Genomic DNA, 23,429 nt, shown 5'->3' on the forward strand with positions numbered 1-23,429 from the left:
TCTGAATAGTGGCCGGTGTTTAGTGTTCCACCAACATGGCGTTGCTGAAGCCCAGCAGACACATGCCTAAGAAGGCAAAAAACATGCAAAGGTTCTGGTTATGGTTGAAGCTCAGGCTCTCGACAAACAGCTGCAGCCCGACACTGACCATGATGCCCGACGTCAGCGCAAAGAGGCACGCATACGCAACCGCGCTCGGCGTCATGTTGGTCTTGTTGGCAAGCTTGAACCACAGAGCCGCGATGCCCGCACCAAACGGCTGCGACAAGCCACCCAAGACAGCCGACCAGGCCATGGCCCGCCAGCGGGATCCAAGGGCCATGTAAAGTGGCAGGGCCATGGCAAAGCCCTCAGAGATGTTGTGTACGAACAAGGCCATGAAGACATTGAATCCCAGCGCGGGATTGGCGTGGTTCGTGGCATAGGTGATGAAGCCTTCCGGAAACTTGTGGAGGGCGATGGCGATGGACGTCTGCAGCCCGATGGAAAGGAAGGCATTGGTCGGGACGTGATGGTGATGCTGGGCTTCGGCGTCGCCCTCGTCCATCTGCGAGCACGGATAGGCGTTCTCAGTAGTGCTGGTGTCTTCGTCGGTGAGAGTGGTAGAGTCGCGAGAGGCCAGCCGGCTCGGGCTGACGGGTATGTCGTTGGGATCCCCACTGGCGGGATCACGAGTGGCGTGGAACGAGTGGTGGGCTTGGAAGTGTCCCGTGATGGAGCGTACGGAGGAGGGTTGGCGCACAATACTTGCTGCGCGGTTGCTGAGATGCTTGAAGCACTCTTGGCCGCAAGGATCAGAATATCCGTAGCAAGGCCCGGACTCGCTACAATCGCGCTTCGTGTCCTTGACAAAGGACAGGACCCGCCTCGGGACTCCGAACGCGGAAGAGCGCCTGCTGGATAACACGGCATCGGCGCCGGTGGTAGCACGACTGCGGGTAGGTGACAGAGAGTCGCCGGTCCGCCGCACCGGTTCGTCTCTAATCGAATCGCGGCCAGGCAACAAGGGGGTGGGGCGAGGACGCTCTGAGCTGAGCAAGGGGGTCGACTCGGTCATGAGGGGTTGGGCCTCCGTGATGTCTGATATCTTGTTGCTAGGTGGTCGGGAGAGCCGTCGTCTGGCGCGGCTCGGTCGTGAATGCGCTCGGTCGAGGGAGACATGGTGGGAATGGCCGCCTTGAGATGTATGGCTATGATCGCAATCGACGACGTGGGAAGGCATGAATTGGTGGAGAACTCGCGAAACAGCTTGGATGCCGAGGAAGCCCAAGACAAAGAAGAGCATCATGACCAGGCCAGCAGCTTGATCAGACCAACCCTCCTGCTCAAAGTACTCTTTTGACTCGGGCAGCATGCTGTAGAGCGAAGAGAAGAGCTGCAGGAGTCGAACAGGAGTCAGCCATCTGCTTTGCACAGGTCAACGGATGATGAGAGCGTATGATGCTAACCATGACGCCGAAGCTCAAGCTCAGCGAGCACGCGAGAAAGACGTTGCTGTCTTGGATGCGGAAATTGGCCTTGCCCGGGAGAAGGCGCACCAGGACGTCGATGCAGATGATGGACGCGCCCAAGACGCAGGCTTCACCACTCACGGTCAGCAGTCTGTCCACGGCCAGATTGGACAGCCTCGTCGAGGCATCACGTACCAACGCCGCTCACCACGGCCAGAATCCACCCGCGGGTGTCATTGTCGACGAGTGTCGCCGCCAACAGCATGGCGACTCTACTCTCTTCCACTCTCGCTCCGCGAACAAGATCCGGCTCGGCTACTGCGGCAGCGTCATCAAGGGGGCTATGGGATATGTTCCGTCAGTATGGGGGATGGAGTCGAATGGTGCCGATGGATGCTGGAGGATAGGACGTCGCCTTCGATATCCAAAGCTCGAATCACAATCGACGCTTTTCAGCGTTGGTGTACGGTTGACTTATTGGTGGTGAGAAGCAGAGTCCAAAGTGTCTAGGTATGATGCAGAGGAAGAGACTTCAGACAGGGCTTGCCAAATACCTGAGGTCCCTAGTAGGCTCGATGCTTCTAGCAGGCCGCTGACGTAGGAGGGGCGTGTTCTTTTATAGCCCTGGGCTTCCAGGTTTCTTTTAAAGCAGAGGCGCTGCAACAGGTAGGTACCTGGCAGGGCAGGACAGGACAGGACAGCTGCCCGATGTCAGGAAGGTTCTAATTTCAGCAGCGCCACTGTTGGTCCTCTGCAAAGCACATGTTCATTCTGTTCCCATACTTGTACTTTCAATGCACAAGATCATCCTCCACCAACGGCCCAATGGGTGAATTTCTGCACTGGCCAAAGCGCCGTGACCCTGGTGGCTTTGTCCTCTCTCGTGGTTTGTGAGCTAAGGCGGACTGCTGACTGCCTAAGGTAGAGGTACCTCATGACAAACCCTTGAAGTTTAACCACTGTGCCTGCAACTGGCAGAACCTGCCGGGCCATCCAGGTTCTCTCCGCCCGTCACACAACTGGCGGGAAGCGACGGTGCTATCAAGGTTCTCACGGCCAGGGATTTTCCCCCCTTGGCTCCCTTTGGATTTGTTCCTTTGACACACATCATCTCGAACGGACATGCCTCGCTTTGAATAGTCAGCAAGAAAAGAGGGAGGTGCGTGCGCTGGCTTACAAGACCTTGAACCATGGGATCTTCAAAGAACGTAGGCCTCGCTACCAACTCTTCAAAGGACGGGGTGATATATCACAGACATGCAACCTCGCAACAAACACACTGAACAGAGAGCAAAGACGCAGCGACCGTGCGCGCGCACCACGGCATAAACGACATAAGCAACACGCAACAAGCGGCGTATCGAACTTCTTCGATTCCCTCTCGTCGGCATCAGCATCCGCAAAGATCCAACAGTGCCAACATCACCTGCGGGCGTCGTCGTGAACAGCCGTGGAACCAGGTCTTGCAAAGCCGGCACCCAGCCTGGAGTGCCAATGAGTGTCTTGTCGTCGCGCCTGCAATCGCCCTTGTTCCTTCGTGAAACTTGAGCTTTCTGCGGCCCGGGGAAGCTACCTTATTGCCCTCCCCACTGCGGACACTTCAAACCCGTTGCGGTTCTTTGTGCGACGAATCACGGCATCATGCTTTGTAAGACGCATGCCGCGACGGTGCGAGATGCGAGTTGCCGGACCAATCGGATGCGACGAGCGCCGTGATATGGTATTTTCCCTTGATATCAGATGGATGGATGCTTGGTAGGTGCAAAGTACTGCCCGTCGATTTGAATGAGGGCAGCGAGGCGCCTGTGGTGGGATGGACGGGCCAGCTCGCGATGGCATTTGCGGACTGCAGAAACCATGCATCCACCACGAAGCTGCGTTCCAAGATGTGACCATTCAACCCATGTTCTAACCTACCCCTTGAACCACATCTTGGCCGTGACTTTCAGATGCTATAACAGCGAGCGACCTCTACTACTAAATACTTAGGTACCTATGGTAGGCCCAGTTCGTTCAAGCCCATGATATCTGGGACACCGAAGAGCATACAAGAGCGTGCGGCATACGGTATAATAAAGCCAAGGAGATGGGAGCAAGGTGCAACACCCACAAGAGGTAGATCTACAAGATGCCTTCTATGATTTTGCCTACTATACGAAGTGACTCCGCACATATACCTACGAGGTAGACTCGATTACAGTGATTTCGCGTACGATGTTATTTACTGCACCGAGCTTGTACCGCTTGATCAGCATACATGTATATGCCATCCAAAGAGCCTCAGTATTTTTCAAAACGCCAAACTCCAGGAGTCCTGGGTTGGCGTTACTCAACTCATTTCTCGGTAGTGCTTGAGTCACCTGAATTACCGGCGTGAAGAAGCAGGCCAGGGAGGGTTTCGGCTCCGTCAAGACGAAGATTTGATTCCAGAACCCCCTGATGCGCCACCGCGGCTGCTATTTATAAATTGGCAGATGAAGGCTGAAGGAGGTTGTATTCGCTAAAGATGGAACCCGAAAATGTTAACGTGGGCCTAAAGGTATTGAGTTCCCATCAATGTATCAACTGCAACATGGAGAGAAGTGTTTCTGCCTCATCTTTGCTCATCTCGATTGCAGTTTGGTTGGTTCTCAGCACCTTCTCCTGCTCGTTCTGGCAAGTTCCACGTTCTCGAGGTGGGGCTGCCGCCATGCATCTCCAGGGCTGCTTAATTGCTTCCCCCGCTAAGATTTAGGGAGGCCTTCAGGGCCCAGTCCCCCACTCACTCGCCCCAACAAAACCGCAGTAGCCCGGCCTGGAAGCAAATCAGCCACCGAAGACGTCATGCGTTCAAACGGTTCCGAGAGGCGCAACAGGGTCAAACTTGAACTTTTCGTTCCCGGCGTCGGTGCGACGAATCTCGCATACACGGTGCTCTTGATCTCACGACTCCTAGGCCGAAATCACATGGAGGGCACGTCTTGCCGTATATGAGCTGGCGCTGTCTAAAGATCCTCTCCTGCGCCTTTTGAGACGTGATTGAGTGCTCAAACAGTGACGACGCACCTTTGCATCACCATGTCGGCCGACAAGACGAAAAAACCCTACCCCCAGCTCGCTCCCTACGATGCCTCGTATGGCTTCTCCCGCGACCTGTTTGATCCATCAGCCCTACCAAACATCGACTGCGATTACCTCGATTCCGAAGACCTGATAGCGTTTGAGACGGCGCTGCAGGCGCCCGATCCCTTACAGAGCCCCCTCGACGATACATCCAGCCTCAAGTCGCCCCGAAGCGTCAGCTCTGTCAACTTGACCAAGAGAGACTCGCAGGCTGGCGGCGCCATAGAAGATGATGTCGCCGCCGTCGCAGCAGCGGCCAGTGCCGCCGGAGGAGATCTGCCCGTGCCTCCGACCCCGAGCACGGGAACTTTTGTCACGGCGCAAAACGACTGGGCGCCCGTGAATCCGGGCAAATACCGCAGCAAACGAGGAGCCAAGAAGAAAAAGAAAGGTAGAGGCGCGGTGGAGGGCCTGCTGGGAACTCGAACGAAGGATGAGACGCGAGAGGGGTATCTGTACCTACTGGCCAAATGGCCTCTGCTCTTCTTTGTCTTCTCGTGGCTCATCGGACTGAGCATTGCGTATCTCTCTACGAGATGGTACATTTGGTTCTACGAGCATTTCTTCACTTGGCGGGGCCGACGTGAAATCCTGCGCAAGAATATGCGTAGAACTTCCAACTACAACGGCTGGGTCGCGGCCGCGAAAGAACTGGACGACTACTTGGGCCGAAAGAGCTGGAGAGAAGTTGACGACTTTGCTTACTACGACTCCAAGACTGTGAAGCGGGTGTGGACGCAAATTCGCAAAACCCGCCTCAGGGCAGAGGCACTTGAATTGGAAGGCGATCGACAGGAGCTGAAGAAGGCTGTCGACGACTTGAGAACCCTGATGGAGGCCTGCGTCAAGAATAACTTTGTTGGCGTGGAAAATCCAAGGCTGTATAGCCAAACATACTATGGAACCAAGAACCTGGTGCAGAACTTTGTCGACGATGGTAAGCCGCCTTTTCGGCCCTGACAGTCATTGAGATCAGATACTGACAGCCCTGGCTTAGTTGAAAAGAGCCTCCGGTTCCTGCTCAAGACGGAATACCTTGAAGCCGACGAGAAGCGCATACTGTTCAAGCACATACACGCCAACTACGGACGAACCGCCCTCTGCCTGTCTGGAGGAGCTACGTTTGCTTATTATCATATAGGCGTTGTCAAAGCCATGCTTGACGCTGACCTACTGCCGGACGTCATCACTGGAACGAGTGGAGGCGCACTGATAGCTGGACTTGTGGCCACCCATACAAACGATGAGCTGAAGCAGCTTCTGATACCCGCACTCGCTCATCGAATCACTGCCTGCGGCGAATCAATGACGACGTGGTTCCCCAGATGGTGGAAGACTGGCGCCCGCTTCGACTCTGTTGACTGGGCTAAGCGGTGCTCATGGTTCACGAGGGGTTCAATGACATTTAGGGAGGCATATGAACGGACCGGCCGCATACTCAACGTCAGCTGTGTCCCGGCCGACCCTCATTCTCCGACCATCCTGTGCAACTACCTTACAAGCCCCGACTGCGTCATCTGGTCAGCCGTGCTCGCGTCGGCGGCCGTCCCGGGAATCCTCAATCCAGTGGTGCTCATGATGAAGATGCGTGACGGGACCCTGGCGCCGTACTCCTTTGGCCACAAGTGGAAGGACGGCAGCTTGAGAACAGACATTCCCATCAAGGCACTGAACACGCACTTCAACGTCAACTTTACCGTCGTCAGCCAAGTGAACCCGCACATCAACCTCTTCTTCTTTTCTTCAAGGGGCACCGTTGGCCACCCCGTCACGCACCGCAAAGGGCGAGGCTGGCGTGGCGGCTACCTCATGTCAGCCATTGAGCACTATCTCAAGCTCGACATGAACAAGTGGCTCAAGTTTATCCGACACGCAGAGCTGCTGCCTCGCCCTCTCGGACAGGACTGGAGCCAGCTCTGGCTGCAGGACTTTGGCGGCACCATCACCATCTGGCCCAAGTCCATTCCTTCCGACTACTGGCACATTTTGACAGATCCTGACGCGGACCGACTGGCGCGGATGATACACGAGGGCCAGCAGAGCACATTCCCGAAGCTCAAGTTTTTATCGAACCGCCTCAAGATAGAGAGACTAATAGAGCAGGGAAGGCGAGAGACCAGGCCGTGGGCTAGAAGAGGGAGCATGCAGAGGATCTACAGCGACGATGACCTGAGAAGCATTCTGCTGGAGGAGATGGCGGTGACATCTTCAGCGAACTCAGCGACGGAGGATGACTCGGAGCTGGATGGCGAGATGACGACCGAGGTTGGAGCTACGCCGTCGCAAGAGGGTGACGAGAAGGGTGAGGTTAGCATCTGACAGGGCCGTACCTAGAGGCAGGCTGGAGTACCTAGACTGAGTAGATCGAGGCGTATTAGATGTCATCAGTATGAGTTGTACAATACACTTAGCGAGTAGCATTTCAAAAAGGGCATGCCAGCGGTAAGGACACATCTTTTGTCTCGGTGAGTTGAGGAAGATGAGACGTATGTTGCTTGGTGGCATCCATGTGATTCTACGAGACACCTATTTGGATCTCTTTTAGTGGTCTTCCCGGCCGGAGAAATTGTATGTAAGCAGCTGGAGGGGAGCCCGGCCAAGCGTCACTGTTTACAGCAGTCGAAGCCACTAACGCACAGGTCAGCGTTAGCGCCCCAGCGCGGCAACAAGGTGCCTGTGTGCCGTCAGCGTGGCCCGTACTCTTTCTTGCCTTATTGCCGCTGCTGGTGGCGCTTCCACGTTCCTTTTGAACACGGTGGCGGAACCGGATTTGTGGGGGAGCCGGATTATCCAGTTGGCCCGAGCCTGGCCTGCCGCTCGTGCGCCTTCGCCATTGCTTAACAGAGGACAGCAGGACAACTTTTTGAAAAGAGGGCAGCTTCAAAGCATCGCCCGCCGGTTCTTCCTTTTGGTTCATCCTGCGACGTGACTTGAACTCGAGCCGGCTGAGCTCGACGTGGCCGCCAAGATGAGCTCAGACTACTCGTACGACGAACAGGTATGTGGACATGTTTACTGGTTTCCCTTTCCGTGTGCGGCATGGCGTTTGGCCCAGGTGGGCTTGAGCTTGCGAGCATGATGGCTGGCGATGACTGACCAGGTGGTTAACTTTTCTTCTCTCTCGCTGCAGGGCCAGTTCTTCCCCTTCTTCATCCTGACCGTCACCGGCCTGGTCACCCTTCCCTTGACGTACAGCCTCTTCCGGAAGAGCACCGACAACGATGCGCTTGCGCCGCGCATCTCGTCGGATTACACCATCAAGCATGGCGACGTCGTAGCGTCGCTGCGTGCGGCGCAGAAGAGGAAGCAGCGCAAGATCAAGCGCGCCATCTTTGTCGTCCTGGGATGGGCTCTCATGGCGGGCATGGTGTATCTCATCGTGACGACGCAAAAGATCATCCCCAAGATCTGGAATCCTTATGATATCTTGGGCATCTCAGAGGTAAGGAAGAGGCGGGCAGGAACGGTGGCGGGGAGACGAGAGAGCTAACACTCAAATCAACGCAGTCGGCTACCGAAAAACAAATCAAGTCTCACTACAAGAGGCTGTCCGTCAAATTCCACCCGGACAAGGTCCGACCCGATCCCTCCAAGAACGAGACGGCGGAGATGCTCAACGACCGATATGTTGAGCTCACGAAAGCATACCAAGCCCTCACGGATGAAGAAGTACGAAACAACTACATTCAATACGGTCACCCCGATGGCAAGCAGAGCTTCAGCATCGGCATTGCGCTGCCTCAGTTCATCATCGCGGAAGGCAACGGCAAATACCTGATTCTGCTCTACACTGGGCTCATGGGCGTCCTGCTACCTTATATGGTTGGCTCATGGTGGTACGGAACCAAGCGAATGTCCAAGGAAGGCGTCTTGATGGAAAGCGCCAACCGCCTGTTCAGACACTACAACGAGGAAATCGACGAGGGTGGCATCATCACCGCCCTCAGCACCGGCAAGGAGTTTGAAAACATCCTCAAGGGAGACCAGGCCGAATCTGGCCTGTCCAAGGTCGAATCTCGCATCACAGCCCCCGGTGAAACCGCACCGTTTGCCTGTGGCTTCTCTGTCAAGGACAAGGAGAAGCTTGAGGATCTGGATAGCGGCGTGCGACGCAAGGTGCTTGCCTTGCTGTGGGCTTACCTCGGCCGTGTCGAGCTTGACGACCCTGCGCTGACCAAGGCCAAGTACGAGGTCGGCGCGATTGCCCGAACACTGAACCAGTCCTTTGCCGCGATTGCATTGGCCTTTGGCAGCATTGGCCCCATTGCGGGATCTTTCAAAGCGAACCAGCATCTCATCCAGGCTCTCTCCCCCAAGTCTTCCCCTCTGCTCCAGCTCCCATACATCACCGACAAGGTTGCCGCGGCTATTGAAGGCGACTCGAAGATCCATCTCACTGTGCAGCAATTCATGGACCTCCCCGACGCTGAACGAAGACGACTAGCTATCGGCAAGGATCTCCTCACTGAAGCGCAGTACAACGAGGCCATCAAGGTTGGCAAGCAGCTTCCTTATCTTCGCGTTGCCAAGGCATTCTTCAAGGTTACCGGCGAGAAGGTCATCATCCCCTCATCCCTGGTTACACTGGTCATCAAGGGCCGCTTCATCCCACCGGGTACCGAGTCGATCCCGCCTATTGACGAGCTGTCCCTGGAGGACGTGGACCCCGCCGAAGATGATTTGGACGCGCTTATGGGACGCAAGAAGAAGACGATCAAGGGCCCTGATGGAAAGCCTGTCTCGGTTGAAGAGAACTCTGTTCTGCCACCCCTGACCTTTGCTCCTCACTACGCTCGCGAACACTCCCCCAAGTGGTACGCTTTCCTCAGCGATTCCAAGCAAGACAAGATGGCGGTCCCCCCTTTCACCTTTGACAAGTTTGACCAGCCCATCTTCGACGAGGAGGGCAAGCCCACGTTCAACATGCAGACTCTCAAGGCCCAATTCGCCGCTCCCCCCCAACCCGGTCACTACACTTTCTGCATGCACGTCATCTGCGATTCCTACGTCGGATTCGATACCAAGATGGAGGTTACCCTCGTGGTCGAAGATGCCAGTAAGGCGGCCCAGATGGATGCCGAAGATGATATCAGCGAGCCCGAAGAAGGTAAGACGCTCGTTCGCCACCTCGACCAAGTAGAATGATGCGCTAACGTGTGTGTGTAGATTCCATTGCTGGACAGATGCGAGCGCTGAAGACTGGTCAACCCGTCGGCCAGAGCACCAAGCCCAAGCGGAAACAGGAGAGCTCTGACGAAGAGTCGGGCACGGACGAGGAAGAGGATGACACGAGTGACACCAACACTGACACGGAAGACGAGAGCTGAAAGCCCTCCCTGGCGCTGATGGAAATCGTCAAGGAGCATGTTTTATTAGAGCTGGAAAGGGAAAATCAACACAACCCACAAAAAGCCAAGTCTTTTTGGCGACCAAAAAAAAGGAGAAAATTTGGCTCAAGCACCACCACGTACTTGCATAGTGAAGCGCAAGCTGATCTTGCGTTCTGAGCTATACTCGGGAGGCAACACGAGGGAACCGGCTCGGGGAGGCCGTTATCTGCCGGCATGGAGTTTTTGTCTTTATTCAGCGGCTATTGGGAATTTTGTCGTGTTGGGTCGTAAGTTCTTACACTTTGTATTACCTAGTTTATTCTTTTGTTGTTTGGTAACGTAGATTCATGGTAGTGGTTGGAATTACACTTTGGTATCCACGGGGGGGGATTGAAATGACGATGATATTATACGTCTATTTGTATATTTGCTTGAGCGTGTGAAGGAAGTTATGTTGAAGGCGAAGCTCGTAATGCGAAGTTGAAGCTGTGAGGCAGTTTGGAGTTGATTGTGTGTGAGCCTAGTGCCGAGTTGAAGATGATGGGGTAGTTAAGTTGTTTGTGTGTGTGTGTGTGTGTGAACACTGTCTGTATTACATCTATGTACTACGTATGCATTCTCGCATCATTATCGTCGCAAAATAATTTTAAAGACAAAAAGGGGACAATACTCTTCCTTGATCCCATTCATTCATCGATCACATAATCATCAAAGCAGAGAGGCCCATCCATCTCGTCAAAACGAGAGGTGAAACCCAAAGAAGTTAAAGAGAAAAAGAAAAAAAAGACAAGAAAAGGCAAGGAGAGCGTCAGCCGAAGCTCAACAGACCCGCACGCCACAGACCTCGACGCCTTTCCCCTCAATGACGGCCCGTCTCCCAAAGTACACGGCCGCGAGCTCCTGCACGAAGAGGGCGTCGCTGGCGCTCCAGACGTCGAGGCCCATTTCCTCAATGGACCGACTGTCTATGGTGATGATGGGGAGTTCTGATTCGTCGGTATCGTTGGGGACCAGCGCTTGGTTTTCGTCGTCGTTCTCGTCGTCTTCGCCGTCGGTGGTGGTGTCGTCGCGGTATGGTTCGTCTGCGGCGTCGACAATGTCGATCACGACGGAGAGCATTTGCGTGGTGAGGCGATGGAAGTAGGTGATGATGGCGAGCTCAATGTTGGCTTCGCCATCGACGCCTGCGCGGCGGCCGGCGAGCGAGGCGATGGAGCTGCTGAGGGGCTCTCCCAGGGGAGGCGATGAAGGGGCCGGCGGAAACGACATGGAGGCCACTCGGGGGCTGGTGGGCGCCAGCAAGTCGGCGAGGAGAGCGGCGTCGCGCGTCGATTCTTCTTGCTCTTCGGAGCGGATCTGCTCGCCCGCGCTGGCCCACCACATGAAGCCGTTGTAGGCAAAGGCGGCCCAGGTGACGGGCTCGACCAGGTTGTCGGCGCCGCCGTACGGTTCGTCTTTGACGACGCGCGAGGAATGGCTGGTCGACAGCCTGACTTGTGACGCCTCGGATGCGGGAGACGGAGGGCCCTGGCCTGGAGTGGTGGGCGCGAGTGCGGCAAGGCGTGCGAGGCCTGTCCGCAGGGCGTTGAAGCGACGGAGATCACGCTGCGTCGCCTTGACGACCTTCTTGCCGGCATACTCGACAACCGGCCAGGCCTTTTCCTTGGCATTTTCTGAGTGGTCTGGCGGCATTGTGATGAGCATGTCCCAGAGGGCGTCCTTGGTAGCGAGGATGCTGTCCGTGGTACAGGCAATCCAGCCCGAGCCCGATTCGTCGGCGTCGCCTACAGCACTTGCATCGCTGCGGTCTCGCTTAGAGGCCTTGAGGTCATCCATGAGAAACGATATGTCATGCACGCCAATGTTGAATAGGGGTCGAAGACGCTGAGGCGGAGAGGGCGTGGGCAGCGCGTCTGCAATGGAGTGGGGGACGTTGGATAAGACGGAGATGTCATATACTTGGGCAGTCCGTCAGCCTCCCGTCTTGGTGTTCTTCTGCATCTCAGGAATTACATACCAAAGTTGCAGACCTCATGTACCGGCGCGTGACAAGAGATCAATATGCGCTGTCGCAGCAAGGCGGCCCGGTGAATGGGGAAGATCAGGGGGCCGAATCTGTCCAGCAGCTCGGCCAAGCTCCAGGCGGGATGGTAGGGTGATAGTTTGTGCTCGGGCTGGAACAGAGAAACGCCGTCCGTGAGGGACGAGTTTCTGCCGTGCGTCTTGCGCACCTGGTCCGGAAGGGGGGAGATGGGCGTGTTGACGGTCGAAAAGGTCTCTCCTTCTTTCGCCTTGTTGGCGTCCCAGTACTTTTGTAGGATTTCGGTCTGGTTTCGATTCTTGGCGAGGGTTCTTGTACAACAACCATGTCAACGGGGACCTTCCAGCGTGGAGCGGATACAGGTTCTACTTACGCCGCCATCTGCTTCAGATTCTCGGCATGTCTCCATGCGCGCCCCAGCCGTCCGTAGCTGAGAGGAACGAGGATGCCGACGGCAATCATGCGCGCATGGCGGGCCTCCTCCTCCTCGCACGGCTCGTTGACGAATGCGCTCAGACCGGCATGGGTGCCATCGTGGACAAAGTAGATGAGGTCGTCAGACACGGTGTGCAGGCCCGACGGCAGCGACTTGTACTCGACGACGCCCTCCAGCTCGAGCCCCGGAGCGGCCCGCTTCCAGGCAATCGTGTAGCCGGCCTTGACGTCAAAGTCGATGAGGAATAGGGCGGCAATGGGCGGAAGATCGACGAGGGCGCCGGGAGGAGGAGGGACGGAGAGGGAGGAGGGATGGGCTCGGCGAGCTGGGGCCATGGCGGGTTCTGGATATGGCTGTCGGATGGTTCAACGAGGCTCAGAGCATTATATGGATTGGACGGAGTCGAGGAGAACGGAGCTCATGCGAGAGGCTGGAGATGGCAGACGAGAGGCCGCGGGGGATGGAGCAGAGCTGCGTCGGCAAGGCAATCGATCGCTCATGCAATGCGGCCGAACGGAGCATGTATGTACGTATGGAGCACGGCGTAAGAGTAGGTAGACGCAAGGCGGCAATTGAAGCAAAAAGTGGACTGATGGAGAGCGACGCAGCAGCAGCAGATGGTTTTGATGCCCAAGAGGTTGGGGGTTGACGGACCAGCTGAAGCTGCAGCAGCGGTTCAGGCAGAGCAGCAGTTCGAGAGATGCCGCGATTCGCTGGAGCTGCCGGTGCCGAGAGAGACAACCGCCATTCAGAAGCCGAGCGTCGCCATGTTGCGGGTTGGCCTGTCTGGGTAGACAGATCAGAGCTGACAGGGATGCGGCTTGCAACATGAGCCGAGGGTGGATCGAGCAGAACATGGGTCCATCCGGGTTGCTCCAGGGTAGGAGAGAGGCAATCTAGATCACGTGATGGAGTTGACGATGCTGTTAGGTATTTGGGGAGGACATGGGCAGCATCTGATTCAACTACCTAGAATAGCATGATAGTTCTTGTAGATGAGTCTATCAGATGAAGGTTTGGAATATCAAAGTGCTCCATAGCCGTATCAGCTGCCTGGCATGTCCAATATCTTATCACAGGACAACCAGTCGCAACAAAACGTGCTTCATCCCCAAAATCAAACACTCTCCCCCCCCCACGCTTCCAGTCTCTGCCATTTCCAACCAATCACATCCCCCCATCTCAACCAGAACCAGCCCCTCTCAACTCTCCTCCCCAACGTCATTGGCTCAAAAATCCCACCTTCCATCCCACCACCTCCCTCGGTTCCCGAGTACCTGCCTCTGCCGCCCAGCGCCGCCTCATCCTGCAGGTAGCTGATACTTTATGTTCGAGAAACACACCAACTCGAAGCCACAAGCTGCCAGTTTTTCTCCAACAAAAGATACTCCTGGCCGTTTTTACTTTTTGTCTTTTTAGTTCCCGTGCCGTCGCAACTTTTGGGGGGCTTGCACTTGTGATTCCCTCGGTTCTACCTTGTCCGCCTTGGTCACGCCTCTGCTTTCGCCGGCTTTCTCTACGCTTCTTCTTCTTCGTCTTCTCCTTCTCCATCTAGCAGCAAAGGGAAGTGACAGCTCGGGCCTTCAGACACAGGAGCATGGAACTGTAGCAGGACCAGCCTCGACACCTCTTCCTCCTCGTCATCAGCTACCATCTACCTTATCGTTCTCTCGCCTTTCGACTCTCGGCGCTTCTCCTCCGAAAGCGATCGTGCATCTTCCCTGCCCAGCAGCAGCAGCAGCAGCATCAACAACGAACAAAACCAACCATGGTCCTCTTCCTCTCCGCCATCGCCAAGTTCCTCGCCGGCTACGTCGCCCTCACAGCCACCTTCTACATGCTGTCCCTCGCCGTCCCCAAGGCGGCCTTCGTGGCCCGCTCCCTGGCCGCCTACATGACGCTCGTCGCCTGCGCCCTCTACGGCGTCGTCGCCTCCCTCGTCCTCACCCTCGTCGGCCGCCAGCAGATTGCCCAGTGGGCCGTCGCCCGCGCATTCCACTACTCCATGCGCCTCACCACGGGCGTCGAGTTCGTCGTCGACGATCCCAACGACTACCTCGGCTCGACCCGCCCGGCCGTCTTCATCGGCAACCACCAGACGGAGCTCGACGTCCTCATGCTCGGCGCCATCTTCCCCAAGTACTGCAGCGTCACGGCCAAGGCGCAGCTCAAGCGCATGCCCTTCCTCGGTTGGTTCATGAGCCTGAGCGGCACCATCTTCATCGATCGCAAGAACAGCAAGGACGCGCGCTCGGCCATGGACGGCGCCGCCGCGGAGATCAAGACGAAGCGGCAGAGCGTCTACATTTTCCCCGAAGGCACGCGCAGCTACGCAAAGGAGCCCACGCTGCTGCCCTTCAAGAAGGGCGCCTTTCATCTCGCCGTGCAGTCGGGCGTCCCGATTGTGCCCGTCGTCGTGGCCAACTACAGCCATATCTTGTACATTAGGGGCATGGTCTTTAACGCGGGCAAGATTCCCGTCAAGGGTATGTTATACTTTTCCCTTTTTTTTTCCCACATGGTGCGATAATGATGAAAAAATGGCTAACATCAACATCCTTCTCAGTCCTGCCCCCCATCGAAACCAAAAACCTCACCTCCGCCGACGTCGACGAGCTCACCCAGTCCACCCGCGACCTCATGCTCAAGGAACTCATCAGCCTCACGGAAAAAGCCCGCGGCCAACCCATCGCCGTTCCTGCGTCTCTCAACGGCAATGCGACGGGGAGGAGCACCGCTGTTGATGCTAGCAAGTAGATGACGAGCAATTGGAACGGTCGTTGAGAGAGGTTTGGGGTGAGAGCTTAGATCATGAAAGCGTTTAATATACTTTATAGAACATGACAGGTTGATGCAATGAGCGATAGATGAGGAATCGACTACTTTTGTTGAATGGAGAAAGGAAATCAGAGAAAGGCACAAGATGGGTTACGGTGGGATGGGATGATTTAACCTTAGAATAGATACGGCATGCTGCTGGACGGAACGGAGACATTACACGGCGAAACCAGGAAAACAGGGGGGAAGACGTTAAAAGTAGAGCAAGGAGGAGGAGGGTGTTGGTCTGACATGCGAGGTCAGTCTTAAATCCATACCCTTGAAATTCCCCGAAACAAAACATCCACCTATAGCACCTATATTCTGGATAACACAAGATAGTCTTCATGGTACTTCTTTATCAACACTCATACAATCTCATCCCATGTCCTTCAAGCACATTCCAACCTCCGTCTATCGAAGCTCCGCACTCATATAACAAACATGATATAAAGAAGGCAAGAGAAAGGAAATAATGTATAAGTCTAGAAAACGCTTCACATGCGCTTTATCCCGTACGCCTCCCTTTTGAAACAACGAAGCTGCCAAACTCCGGATGCCGCCGACTCTCCTTTGTCTCTTTTTGTGGCCCGCCCTTTTTTTGTCTACCTCAACCACACATTATTAGGAAATCAAGGCTCTCGAGACCCTCCCTCATAAACAGCCAAAGCTCATATACACAGCCAACAATTCCACGACGACCTTATACGCTACCACAAAGATACAGGGAGACAAACGTCTGTTTACTCCTTCAAGGCCAAGATGGCCTGGGTAAGAGGAACGACCCTCAGACTGCGCCCTCTCCTCAGCCCCGGCTCCGTCGAAGAAGTCTGCAGGAGGGTCGGGCACCGCTCGTCCGTCCACTTGCGGAACACTCGCTTCAGGTCCCGGGGCACGCCCTCGAGGACAACCGTCGAGATGGGGATAAAGGGGCGGTCCTCCATGCTGGCCGCCAGGACAGCGTATTCCTGGGCGAAGTCGAGGGCGGTGCGGAAGGAGGCGTACTGGGACTGGGCCTGGGAGCCGACGATGATGTACATCTCGAAGAAGGCGTCGAGGATGTAGATGTTGAACGTGGACATGTCGGCCTGGTTGAACGGGCTGATCTCATAGATCTAACAAACTTGTCAGTAACGTGCAAATCGAATGACAGCGACAAGGCTGCTCACCTGTTGCCTAGACTCTACGTCGGCGCAGAAGAGTCTGCTGTTGTACTTGCCGTAGCTAGGCTTCAGTCTCCAGTGATCCGCCGAGTGAGGCTTCGACTCGCCACCCAGCATCGCCCAGAAGGACGCAGGCTCGCCGCCCTCGTCGTATTCAATGAGCTGCCCAGTCGCCGTCAAGTCCATACCGATGAGGCGTGCGCAGCCGAGCTCATCCACGTCGCTGCCCTTGCCCTTCCACAGATAGCAGTTGCCGGAGTGGGTGATCAGATAGGCAAAGCCGGCGCAGAGGCTGGCCGTCTTGAAGTCAACCTCGTCAAATGCCACCTGGCCCTGATAGCGTCGGCCACACAGCATGGACGGCGCAAGCGAATCGAACTTGGCGCTCGAGCCTCTCCGGACAATGACCACGCCGCCGAGCGCCTGCAGGAACTCGGGCGTTTCCTTGCCCTGCCTGATCTTGATCAGCTTGCCGCCCAGCTGCTTTGCCTCCTGCTGAGCCACGGCCTCCGCAATGTCCTCCTCTTCATCCGGGACTTCGTCGCCGATCCAGAAGTAGACCTCGCGCACCTTCCATCCTGCGTCGTTGGTGAAGTTGTGCCCGGCAACGTACATCTCTTCTTCAAAGAGAATCCGCTCGCGGTAAGCGGGCACAATCATTTGCTTGCCATCTCCATCGATTTGGAACATGTGGAACGACAGCGTCTTGCCCTTTGAGCCAGACTTCGGGTAGTTTGTCAGGATGTCAGCGGGATCGATATTGCACTGCACCTTCTCGTATGGGGGCCCAAAGAAGTCGTGGAGTATGGCCGATACATCGCTGCCGTGGCCTGTTTGAGGACGCGTGGGCGATGCCATCGGTGGCTCAGCCTGTGCCCGGGGCAGCGACTGGGGCAGCGACTGGGGCAAGGCCGCTACAGGCGGCAACGACGCTGGAGGTGCATCGACCTCCTTTGCTTGCCCATTAAATGAAGACGGCTTAGGTCCAGGCACTGGGGCTTTCACGGCAGCCGAAACAGGCTCGGGAGCAGCATTGACTGTCGAGGCCTTTGTATCTGTGGCAGACGACCGCGCCTCGACATTCTTCGGCTGAGACCATGGACCAGTCTTTTGCTGCGTCAGCTTCGCTGGACCAGTCTTCTGCTGGGTCAGCTTTGCTGGCTCCTTGACAGGCTCAGGGGCTCCAGCCTTGACCGGCGACCATGTGCCAGTCTTCTGGGGTGAGAGCTTGCCCGGCGTCTTGGGGGTCTCTGCCGCCGCTGTCGTGTTGCTTCCTTGCTCAAAGATCTTGGACACGCGCTTCAGGTCAAGCTTCTTCGGCGCCTCGGGCTCCGGCTTTTGCGGCGACTGTGATTGGAATAGCTTGTTGATCGGAATCTCAGGCTCCGTTGGTCGTCTGCGAAGAGTCAAGGGAGGTACATGCTCTGCAGGTCGACTCTCAAGTTCAATCTTCCTCGACTCGACAGGCTTCAGCTTAAAAGGCACATCGGGCTTCGCGGCCTGAGTGAGTGGAAATGCAGGCTTCTTCTCTTCGATGGGCGCAGAGAAGCTCTGCTTTCTAAAGGGGGCGGGTTGTCGGCTTACTGTAGACGACTCTGCCGGCGCGTTTGCGGAACCGGCGGCAGGGTTGCCTACGTTGGACGGGGCCTTTCTCCTCGGGCCACGCGCTCGACTCTTAGTCATGTGTGTCAGCTGAGGGCCCGGTTGCGCAGGCTGGACATCTCCACCGCCTTGTCCAGCCTCTTCAGCTCGGTTTCCGCTGCCGGAAGATGCTGGCGGTGGTCCTCGTGCCAGCATCCCGGCAAGCGCAGGGTTGAATCGATCGGCCAGGCCGCCGAGTTTTCCTGGAGCGCTCTTCTTCTTCAAAAGGCTGGGCAAAGAGTGCGCTGATGTTTCGGTCCGGGAGGGCGTATCGGGTTCCGCATTCTCTAGGCTGGTCTTCTCAGTCAAGGGGCTCTTCGTGGGAGTCAAGGATGGGTTGGACTGTCTGGCCAAGTTCACTTGACTTGACTTTCTCTGTGGAGGATCTGGTCTTGATGACTCGGGCTGCTTCGACTGACCGGATGGGGTTCGATTCTCTGGAGGCGCATCTTGCGGGAGCGCTGCCGCTGACTTGCCCAGCTCAGCCCTCATGGCGAGTCCTTCGGGGAGGGGAGCCTTGGGCTTGTCGATGCGCGTCGAGGCGGCGACTCCTAATCCCTCGGCCTGGGACTTTCTGAAATCGTCTCTCTTCTTTTGTATGGCGTCCTTGAACTCGTCCCTAATCACCGACTTCTGTGGCCCGTCAGTCGCGTTAAGAGCCGCCTTGCCGCGGAGAATGTTGTCCTTTAGCTCATCCGGTGCTTTGAAGTTCTGAGTCTTGGTCCTGCGAAGAGTGCCAAAGACGCTCTTGAATTCGGGCTCCTGGGTCTTGGGGGCTGGCGCTTCGGCAGCTCGCGGCTTCAGGTTCGCGCGGAAATCCAAGTCCTTCTTTGGCGGAGCATCGGGCTTGACCTTGGCGGCTAGCGGGTTGATGGTAGAGCTCAGGGATTCGGCTCGCCTCTCTCTCACTTGATCGAGAGCGCCTCTCGACTTTGACCTTGGCCTTTCCGGCCCGGGAGACATCGGGCTCGATGTTGAAAAGCTCTGCACCGACGAGCGAGCAGTTACTGAGTGTGTTCCAGGGGGTGAGTAGATTCCGCCTAGCCCAGTAGTGTTGAGGTTCAGTCTCGAACCCATTGGCGTGGACCTCATAAGCCCATCGATACTAACTTGGTGCTTGTGAGAGGGGCCCGCGGGTTTGCTTGGCTCTGCTGTGGGATTGCCCGCACGTGCCTTGTTCTTGCTCAGCTCGACCATCCAAGCAGGCTGCTGCGAGGATGCCGGCTTCGGGGGAACCTTGGGCGAGTCCGGTTTGTTCAGAGCGCTCTCGAGCCAGCTTGATTTGGTCGGACTCCAGCGTCGGGGTTCCATTGTCTTGGATGGGGACATGGGAAGAGCTGCATCATCAAGCTCCTGCCTCTCTTGTCTTTGGGGCTGAGGAGGGCTCGTGGATGTGGGTGTCTTGGGACGTTTCTCTCGCGGACTCGTCTCGGATGACTTGCCGTCCTTTTCCCCGTGTCGGGAGGTTGGCCGAGAAGAGGGCCGCGAAGCCGGCCTGCTTGTCCCCGGCGTCGTTGCCATTGTCGGCGGATCCCGAATGAACATGCTTTGGGGTCTTGACGGCACGCCCCTGTCGATCGAGCCGCGATGGGCCGCCATGTTCTCAGGCCGAGTCAGTCCAGGCGGGCTGACAACAGACCAGCGCTTCACGCTATCGCTCCTCTTCATCATTGCGCTCTGTACAAACCCCCCCATCCCCTTGGTTGGCGAGGTCGTGCGCAGGGGAGATGTCCGACCAGTCACCGTGGGAGCAGTCGATTCCGCCTCACGCTTCTCAGAGGTGGGATTGTCGAAGCTGGGGGGATTCAGCGTGAACGGGGTTGCAAGCTTGCCAACGGTGCTCTCGCCAGACCTCGAAGTAGGGCGCTCTGCGGGACTGTCGGCTATGCCGGGCAGCTGGGCGCTGAGGGACGACATGTCGAGCCGATCGTCATCCTCAACCTGGTTGCGTCGGTACGCTGCGGAGTCTGCGCCTCGGTCGGCGGTCTGACGGAACCACGAGGCATCCTTGGACCCGAGGCTCTTGGCGATCTGATCCTTGGAAAGAGGCTGTGTAGGGGATGGAGGCTCCTCCTGGCCCTCGACATCCGACTTGTGCGTGGCGCTCTGCGCTGCGTTCTGAGCGGCGACGATGCTCAGCGGGCGGCTGTTTGACCGGTTCGTCCGGCGCTGCCATGCGAGAGGCGAGGCTCTGGAGGCAGCCGCGGCATCATCGCCCCGCTTTGCGTCGAGATCCTCAGGGGCCTCGTTCTCCTTCATCGTCGAGGTGGAGTATGACATCGCATCGGCCTGTGCATCCGTCTCCAGGGGCTTCTCTGAGTCTGTCGGTCGCTCACGCAGCTTATCCAAGGACTCGCCGGCGGAATAGTCGAGTCTCAGCGAGTCGGAGAGGTTGACGGTACGCCGGTTCAGACGCGGGGACGGCGTGTTGGCAGGCGATGATTTCTGCGGCGAGATGGATCGGGCGCGTTCTTTAGAGACGGGGCGGGTCAGCGTTGTTTCAGCAGTGAAGTAGGTCCCAGGATTTATCTAGAAGAATGCTCGCTGCGTAGGGCCAGCATCTGTAGCAGCACAGATGGGCACATGTCTAGGGGGTTGGACGACGGCCGCAGGAAAGCAAAAAGTGAGAAAGTAAATAAAGGATGCGTGAGAGGCCTGCCAAAGAACACCATGGCAACAAGCCAACCTTGAGAGCTTCACACCACACCACACCACACACCAGGCCACGCCAAGCGGGTAGCTACCTGGCAACAAGGTGCTACACCCGTCTGACGCTCTCTGCTCTCTGCTCTCTCCTCTCGGTGGCATCGTGACAAGCGCGCGCGCAACAGTAGGGAACCAAGGCGACTCACCCTCTCTCCTAGCCTGGCGCTCTCGCTTGGCAGCGAGAAACTCCTCGCGCTCCCGGGCTCGCATCTCATCGTCCTCAATCTGCTGCCCGCGCAGGCGCTCGACCTGCTCGAGGAACTGGGATACTTCGTCCGACATGGTGGGCGTTTCTGGCCGAACTTCTCTACCGTTGCGTGTGGACGGCTGCTGACAATGGCATGGCACGGCGCAGCAAAAAGGAGGGCTCGAGGGTCGAGAATCGAGGATTCCAGAGGGAGCACAGCTGATGGATGAACGTTTATGTCGCTTTCAGGCGGTGGGGGGGGTTTCGCCTGTGTTTATTGTTGTTTCCGTCGCCCTCGCTGTGTCCAAGGACTAGAGAACTGGAGTTCATGGGACGGATCAGAATCCAGCTCTAGTGGCCTCTGGTAGCAAGTTCGTGACGATGGGCGGCATCATTCGGGGGGCCACAAGCTGCTAAGAGGCACCAGCACCAGCACCTGCTCCTCCGCTGGCCGCGCCCTTTTCCCTCTAGCGCATGGCCGTGTGCGGCCCGCCAAATCGGGGCTGCTCAGGGCGGTCTTGGGGGGACCGTCACGCTGATCCACCGCTGAGGCGCCCCCTGTAGTCCCGGCCCAGGGGATCGAAAGCGCAGCGACTGGAACACCCCGACTTTGAGTGACGCCGCAAGGGGGGGGCTTTCTCAACATCAGCACCTCCAAGGCCATCAACGCCCAATATGGGGACCGCAGGGCAAGCGTCTCCTTTATTTGGCGAAATCGCATACTCGCACACGCCAGACGCATCATCCCGGCCTCTCCTGAAGAGCGGGCAAAGACGCTCACGCAACCGCTCGCTCTGCGCCAGGTTCTACCATGTTCTCTCCCACGATATTCTCCAGCGAAGGGGGCCCCTCTGCCTTGTTCGCTTTGTTTACTTCCTGCCCCAGTAAACAGTAAACACACGAACCCCAAACACGAGATGGCTAGCGCTCAACCCGCCAACATATCGGAAACTCTTTTTTATGCCGCAAGGCGTAGAGAGTGCGAGTTATCACTTCGTCTCGTTATATTTCACTTTTCTAGCTGCGTCTGTCTTGGAAGTGAACCCGATTCAGGCCTCACGTCCGCGGACCAATCAAGCCTCCCAAGGCGGCAGTCAGGCGAGCTGGTCCGATGAGCCTATCCACAGTTTCCACAACCACCACATCGCCCTTGACAACTGGTCCACAACAACGAGGATTATCACCGTGCTGTTGTGTGTCTGTGCCTGTGTGTGGAATCTGCGCCAGCTCCGTGCCTCCGTATTACCGATCGCCGACCATGGAGTCAGGTCAGGTCAAGGAGGGTCGTGGTGGCACAGCATTGCAGCAGATGCTTGTACTCCGTGACACTGCCGAATCTGTACGTAAAATGCGATGCTTCGAGAGAGTACAGTACGAGTGAATAATACCCATGAGAAAACATAATCTCTCTAGTAGAGAAACAGCCGCTTCTTCGCGTCTTCCACCACCCAAGACAGGCCCTCCTTGAGATTCTTGCCCGTCATGGCACTGCACGGCAGCACATGCCACTGATGCGTCCGTATATCATTCAACCGCAACAACTACTCAAACACGACTCATCAGTCACTCAAAAACCCATCATCTTGACCAAAATGAATCTTGAAAGGGAAAAAAAATTCTCACCGTAACAATCTCTTCTTCCGTCATGCACCCATCCACATCCGTCTTGTTGGCGAAAATCAGCAGGCAGGCTCCCGCCAGACGCTACCCTACACGTTAGCCCTGAAAACTGCCCGCAAAACTTGATGTTGACAAACCTCTTCCTCCAAGAGCCCGTGGAGCTCTTCTCTGCAGTCGTCGATGCGTAGCCGGTCTGTTGTGTCGACGACCCATATCAGGGCGTCTGTCTTTTCAAAGTAATTCCGCCAGTATGACCGCAGCGTCTTCTGGCCTCCCACGTCCCCTATGATACAGAGAGGTTAACAGAAGTCACGCTTGAAGAGCATCAAGGTTACCATACAGATATTTAACTTGTACCTGCCGTCGTGTGTTTCAGCTCTGGATCGCATCTGAATCGGTATAGGAGACTTACCCTTCGTAATCAATCGTCTTGATGATGAAGCCTAGCGTTGGGCTGACGGTGTTCACGTCCTCGCCCATGATCTGTTTGACTATGGTGGTCTTTCCGGCATTATCGAGTCCCCTTGCGACGAGTTAGATGACACACCTCCAGCCTTGAACATCTGTTTTGCACGCACAACATCAGTATTCGCATCTCTTTATCCTTGAGACGTGCTTTGCGTAAGATGGACAGCATGATGCCCAAGGATTGTCGATTGTGGCTTTGTCTTCTGTTTCGTAACGAGCTTCGTCAATTGGATCCTAATCCTGCTTCAAGTTGAGCATATTTAAGGGCGGGATATCACGCCTAGGCAGCAAGGTTTTGAGGATATCGCGAATTCAATCTGTCTGCCTGATAGCTAACTACGAAACCATCTGGTGCTGTCAGAAGCACAGTGTACACACGTGATGCAGAGCGCGTTCCCCATACTTTCCTCCCCGCCCTCTTCTTCCCCTGTTCATCAACCAACGGATTCACAAGATTCGCATACAAA

At 56.4% G+C, this 23,429-nt stretch overlaps 9 protein-coding genes across 9 annotated transcripts; 4 read left to right on the forward strand and 5 right to left on the reverse strand.

Annotated features, from left to right (window-relative positions):
• Positions 1 to 19: 19 nt before the first annotated feature.
• Positions 20 to 1,792, reverse strand: CCMA1212_010570 (Zinc-regulated transporter 3; the record flags this gene model as incomplete). Its single annotated transcript, XM_073707608.1, has 3 exons — positions 1,647 to 1,792; positions 1,449 to 1,579; positions 20 to 1,375 (listed from the first exon to the last, which is right to left on the reverse strand). Exons 1-3 carry the CDS (start codon positions 1,714 to 1,716, stop codon positions 20 to 22), a joined length of 1,557 nt encoding a protein of 518 aa, XP_073553883.1. The 5' UTR covers positions 1,717 to 1,792.
• CCMA1212_010571 (uncharacterized protein) lies at positions 1,450 to 1,938 on the forward strand (the record flags this gene model as incomplete). Its single annotated transcript, XM_073707609.1, has 1 exon — positions 1,450 to 1,938. One exon carries the CDS (start codon positions 1,450 to 1,452, stop codon positions 1,936 to 1,938), a length of 489 nt encoding a protein of 162 aa, XP_073553882.1.
• A 742-nt stretch (positions 1,939 to 2,680) lies between these two features.
• Positions 2,681 to 3,290, reverse strand: CCMA1212_010572 (uncharacterized protein; the record flags this gene model as incomplete). The annotated part of the gene is made up of 2 exons (XM_073707610.1): positions 2,681 to 3,004; positions 3,042 to 3,290. The coding sequence occupies 2 exons, from the start codon at positions 3,288 to 3,290 to the stop codon at positions 2,681 to 2,683; spliced, it is 573 nt and encodes a 190-aa protein (XP_073553885.1).
• Positions 3,291 to 4,508: 1,218 nt separating this feature from the next.
• On the forward strand, positions 4,509 to 6,872 carry CCMA1212_010573 (Patatin-like phospholipase domain-containing protein; the record flags this gene model as incomplete). Its single annotated transcript, XM_073707611.1, has 2 exons — positions 4,509 to 5,490; positions 5,551 to 6,872. The coding sequence occupies 2 exons, from the start codon at positions 4,509 to 4,511 to the stop codon at positions 6,870 to 6,872; spliced, it is 2,304 nt and encodes a 767-aa protein (XP_073553884.1).
• Positions 6,873 to 6,986: 114 nt separating this feature from the next.
• On the forward strand, positions 6,987 to 9,880 carry CCMA1212_010574 (Translocation protein sec63; the record flags this gene model as incomplete). The annotated part of the gene is made up of 5 exons (XM_073707612.1): positions 6,987 to 6,995; positions 7,495 to 7,551; positions 7,684 to 7,995; positions 8,061 to 9,660; positions 9,720 to 9,880. The coding sequence occupies 5 exons, from the start codon at positions 6,987 to 6,989 to the stop codon at positions 9,878 to 9,880; spliced, it is 2,139 nt and encodes a 712-aa protein (XP_073553887.1).
• An 822-nt stretch (positions 9,881 to 10,702) lies between these two features.
• On the reverse strand, positions 10,703 to 12,695 carry CCMA1212_010575 (Protein LCHN; the record flags this gene model as incomplete). Its single annotated transcript, XM_073707613.1, has 3 exons — positions 10,703 to 11,841; positions 11,901 to 12,235; positions 12,298 to 12,695. The coding sequence occupies 3 exons, from the start codon at positions 12,693 to 12,695 to the stop codon at positions 10,703 to 10,705; spliced, it is 1,872 nt and encodes a 623-aa protein (XP_073553886.1).
• Positions 12,696 to 14,128: 1,433 nt separating this feature from the next.
• Positions 14,129 to 15,117, forward strand: CCMA1212_010576 (putative 1-acyl-sn-glycerol-3-phosphate acyltransferase; the record flags this gene model as incomplete). The annotated part of the gene is made up of 2 exons (XM_073707614.1): positions 14,129 to 14,846; positions 14,927 to 15,117. 2 exons carry the CDS (start codon positions 14,129 to 14,131, stop codon positions 15,115 to 15,117), a joined length of 909 nt encoding a protein of 302 aa, XP_073553889.1.
• An 803-nt stretch (positions 15,118 to 15,920) lies between these two features.
• CCMA1212_010577 (Villin-1) lies at positions 15,921 to 20,969 on the reverse strand (the record flags this gene model as incomplete). Its single annotated transcript, XM_073707615.1, has 3 exons — positions 15,921 to 16,292; positions 16,347 to 20,452; positions 20,834 to 20,969. 3 exons carry the CDS (start codon positions 20,967 to 20,969, stop codon positions 15,921 to 15,923), a joined length of 4,614 nt encoding a protein of 1,537 aa, XP_073553888.1.
• A 1,314-nt stretch (positions 20,970 to 22,283) lies between these two features.
• On the reverse strand, positions 22,284 to 23,131 carry CCMA1212_010578 (ADP-ribosylation factor-like protein; the record flags this gene model as incomplete). Its single annotated transcript, XM_073707616.1, has 6 exons — positions 22,284 to 22,415; positions 22,498 to 22,578; positions 22,632 to 22,777; positions 22,835 to 22,851; positions 22,907 to 23,017; positions 23,073 to 23,131. The coding sequence occupies 6 exons, from the start codon at positions 23,129 to 23,131 to the stop codon at positions 22,284 to 22,286; spliced, it is 546 nt and encodes a 181-aa protein (XP_073553881.1).
• Between the last annotated feature and the right edge of the window lie 298 nt (positions 23,132 to 23,429).

The sequence above is a fragment of the Trichoderma ghanense genome (genome assembly GCF_004382785.1).
Source record: "Trichoderma ghanense strain CCMA-1212 chromosome Unknown scaffold_27, whole genome shotgun sequence".
Taxonomy (NCBI): Eukaryota; Fungi; Ascomycota; class Sordariomycetes; order Hypocreales; family Hypocreaceae; genus Trichoderma; species Trichoderma ghanense.